Source organism: Wasmannia auropunctata, unplaced genomic scaffold, assembly GCF_000956235.1.
Source record: "Wasmannia auropunctata unplaced genomic scaffold, wasmannia.A_1.0 LD336026.1, whole genome shotgun sequence".
Lineage (NCBI taxonomy): Eukaryota > Metazoa > Arthropoda > Insecta > Hymenoptera > Formicidae > Wasmannia > Wasmannia auropunctata.
The window spans coordinates 1872970-1877144 of record NW_012026864.1 but is presented as its reverse complement, the minus strand read 5'-3'; the positions used below and the strand labels follow the sequence as shown (position 1 = coordinate 1877144).

Genomic DNA, 4175 nt, shown 5'->3' with positions numbered 1-4175 from the left:
TATACATACACGGAGAGAATTTTCTTTTAAAATTTACCCTGAAAATCATGTTAATTGTGAGACAATATAGTATTTAGGTGAAAATTTTACTGTGCACTACAATAAATTTTACTGCGAAATCTTATTGTAGTGCACAAATTAGTAAAATTTGCCTAAATATTGTCCCATAATTAACATGATTTGCAGGGTAAATTTAAAAAAAAAATCTCTCCGTGTATATATATATATATAAATTATATGATAAATTTAAAACATATTTTTGTGATTGTTCCGTTATAAAACGCACATTAACGTAAATTTCTTTTGCTCCATAAAATTGTTAAGGTAACTGAAAGCAATGCCCCTGCTTTCTTTACCTTTATCGGAAAAATCTAACTCCATAGTGAATTAATCGTGGAGAAACGACCGGTCTTTTATATATCTTGACTGATATATAAAATAAGATACGAATTTTCTTTACATTTCAGGTCGTAAAAATGATGATAGTCGTAGTAGTAATGTTCACGGTGTGCTGGCTTCCGATTCATACATTTTTCATAGCGTACTATTATCTGCCAGAGATTAAAACTAAACCGTACGTGTATGAACTCTATCTGATCGCATATTGGCTAGCGATGTCCAACAGCATGTACAACCCTATAATTTATTGCTGGATGAATAAGTAGTAAGTTTTTTGCTCTTCTACTCAATCGTCAGAACGATCGCTTTTTGCTGTTTTTCTGTTGCTTGCAATGTTTTTTTTTTTTTAAATCGTCTCGCAATTTTAGCGTATTGTAACGAAAGTTGAATCTCTTCGTAACGCCGCCGCGCCGGTATCGTAATCCGAGAATTATTTCTTGAGAGTCCTCGTGTGCACGCCGGTACAATCAACTTCGTGAGATAAGCAAATACGTAGATATAGCATCGACAAATTCTCTCGTCATTTGTTAAGAGTTTCCCGCGAAAGTTTCCCTCTTCAACATCTCGGATACCGTGCGGTGCTTCGTATCATAAGTTTGCCTATCGCGATACGCAAGGACTAACTTAAATTATTCTATATGCTAATTAGCGGATCTACACAAATTAAACACGAATCTCTGTTACAAAATATCCGAGTCGCTCTTAAAGTCGCTATACACAGTTGACACGTTTTGAGTTTCTATTAACGTTTATACATCTCATATTTTGTTAAAATGTGACACTGTGAATTATGTCGATTTTCAAATTGTATTTATTAACCCTCAAGTTATCAAAATAAGATATAAGGTCATATCGATATAAGGGATATCGTCAAGTAGGATATGTTTTGTACATGCAGTGTATACACCTTGTAAAACTATAAAGATCTGTATAGTCTGATCGCTTATTACAGTTTATTGTAGCAGCTTTATCTTAAGGCTTTTAATTAAGAAGACTCTCGATTGCCAGCGATCATTTAACCGTCGTTACCTCGTCGAGAGTTAATTCAATATAGCACAAGATAAGCTCATCCAACTTTAGAGATATTTCGATGGAGGGGTGGGGTGGGGGAAAGAGGAGGGAGAGGATGCCCGAAGTTATTACAGGAACAGGAACGTCGTTGCCATTAACACGTTTACACAAACGATCAGTTTGAATGCTGAATATATCCGCGATAATGGAAACGCGATCGCGATCAGACCGAGATTCCGATATATGCAAAATAAGCGATTCGTATCGTCATAGAACTAAGCGCTACGGCACCGCAGTGATGTTGTTTTTAAATACGTGTAAATAATATTAAATACTCCCCGGCTCCGTGAACGTCGCTGACCGACCGACGTCCATCGAGAAAAGTCGCGCGAATCTTCGGAGAGCAATCAAAATAATTTCGCTTCGCCCGCAAATGGGAATGGGAATAAACCCGCCGCGTACACGTCACACGTGCAGCGTGCATGTTTTGTTCCTTACTGACTCGGCATTGCCGCTATTTATTGGCCTTCGGAAAAAAAATAATAAAAAAAAGTAATACGTCGAACGCTCCGCTATGTGCGGACGCTACGGGCATCGGCGGGACGAACGCGCGGATTTCAATTTTCCGCGTGCTATATCGACAGAATATGCCTCGGTCTCATAAATATTCATGTACGACACGATACGCCGGTATCATTATGTTTCTGCGTCCGGAATCCACGATCTCGTAATGACGGTGAATAATAATAACAACGGCGCAGTAATGTAATAATTGGATTACAACCCTCTCTCTCTCTCTCTCTCTCTCTGTATTGTCCTTGCGGGACTTTTCTTGGGCAATCAGGCGATTCCGGTAAAGCACGACTTTTCTTTAAAAAATCTTTCTTTTTCCGCGTATATCGTAAAAAATATATGAGCTGTATATGAGAAAACTTTGCGACCTCTATTTTTCAATTTCTTTCTCTGCAACAAATAAAAATGTAAAAATAAATATGTACGTGAATTGTGTCCCCGACAGCCGGGATATTTCTCTTAAAAGGATCAGGCTTACTTTGGTAGCATGCATGATTTATAAACTACCCTGTTTCCATGAAATATTTTCATGAAGAAAGAGATGACGAAACTATGTGATTAGTAGTGAAATAAAGGTTTAAGGGAACAAAAGTATTAAATTGAAATTACCATGGCTTGTGGATAATTTTTTTTAAATAAATTATAATTGAACAATTGGATAATCTTGATTCGTTGCTGCCGACACTTACATGTTCAGAATATTTTACGAATATAATGCTCATGCCCACGATCTGCAGTATACCTACTCGTATTCTTTAAGCGTATAATTAAGCGTATAATAAGAAACAAAGATTATTCAATTCAAAATTATCCATACAATATGGTATAAATTCATCTTGGCAGTTTTAAAACTAAATCGCCAACGTTACTTTGTGCGTCACAGCTTCCGCCGTGGTTTCGTCAAGTTCTTCTTCTGGAGTTTCTATGGGTTGCCGAGCCGTGTCTATCACTCTTGGAAGTCGTGACGTCCATCAGGTACAGCTGCACCGGACATGTACAACAGAATATCGCGGAATGGTACGTGCACGTGCTTATCGGAGCACCTTTGCACCAGCACCGGCTCCACAACGCCTTATAGGAGCGAGTCAGAGTCTTACCCTGCATAGGACACTGACTCAGCCCTGCAAGGGGACGCGCGAGCATCGCCCATAGATTTGCGCCACTTGGTCCTCGCCGACGTCGATCACAACAATGTTGTCGCGACCACCTCGCACCTGATCACACCGAGAAATTCCGAGCACAGCACTTGTCTCTTCTTTTCCCCGAGCACCCCGAGTACACGCTCGAATTGGCGGAACGAAAAGACATCGGCTCGCGTTCCCTTCACGTTCGCGACGCGCGTTAAACTATTTATACATCCAGCACGGAGCGTAAAATACAGACATAAAATTGTCATTCGATATAAAAATTGTTTATGCATATAAACGAAGATTTGATGCGAGGTGAGAATCGAATATATTTAGCGTTAAATGTGCCAGATACGAGCCGTTCGCTTCGCATCCCGCGGTTCGTATTGATCACAAATACAGTATAGTAACTCAGGCGGGATAGTAATAGACACGAAACGAACGTGGAAATAAATTATGATTGCATGTTTGTTGTTTGTTAACTCACGAAAAATATTCTCTCCAAGATCAAGAATTAAGCCTTTGATTAGGCAGCCAAGGATAAATTCTCTTAATAAATGCAAAACCTTAGAATTTTTCCGTATTTAAGTAATTTACAGCTGAAAGGCTTAATTCTTGATAATAAAATATGCGTGTTAAGAGAAAAATATCTAGTTTAATTTTAGCGCATTGTTTTCTATAGCATTTTAATTGAGCAGATGTTTTGTTGTTCCCCAATATTGTTATATAAATAACTAATATCATCTCTTCTCTCCATTTATATCCTCATGAAAGCTCATCGAGTTTATTGTTCACATAAAGCATAATTTCCATCCCATTGAATTTTAATTAAATAACAATATATATACATCTGTCACAGTTAGTTATAAGTCCAGTTTTTACACATGTTGATTTTAAAATAACTAGTGCATACATAACAGGCGCGCGCTTCGCGCGCGCTGCGTATTAAATCCCATACGTCTCCCAATTACATTTGTACCAATTTACATTTTAATTAAACAAATGTTAATTTTTGATATAAAATAAATTTTCAAAAAATGATGCTTTTCGCGCGGTGCGTATTAA

General features: G+C 37.9%; 1 protein-coding gene across 1 annotated transcript in view; it reads left to right on the top strand.

Annotated features, from left to right (window-relative positions):
- Nucleotides 1-4175, top strand: part of LOC105452783 (tachykinin-like peptides receptor 99D) — a 16758-nt gene that overhangs the window by 9705 nt on the left and 2878 nt on the right. Inside the window, exons 5-6 of the mRNA XM_011694193.1 lie at nucleotides 468-664; nucleotides 2867-3000. Coding sequence (XP_011692495.1) covers nucleotides 468-664; nucleotides 2867-2948 — 279 coding nt within the window. The 3' untranslated portion in view covers nucleotides 2949-3000. The remainder of the gene's footprint in view (nucleotides 1-467; nucleotides 665-2866; nucleotides 3001-4175) is intronic.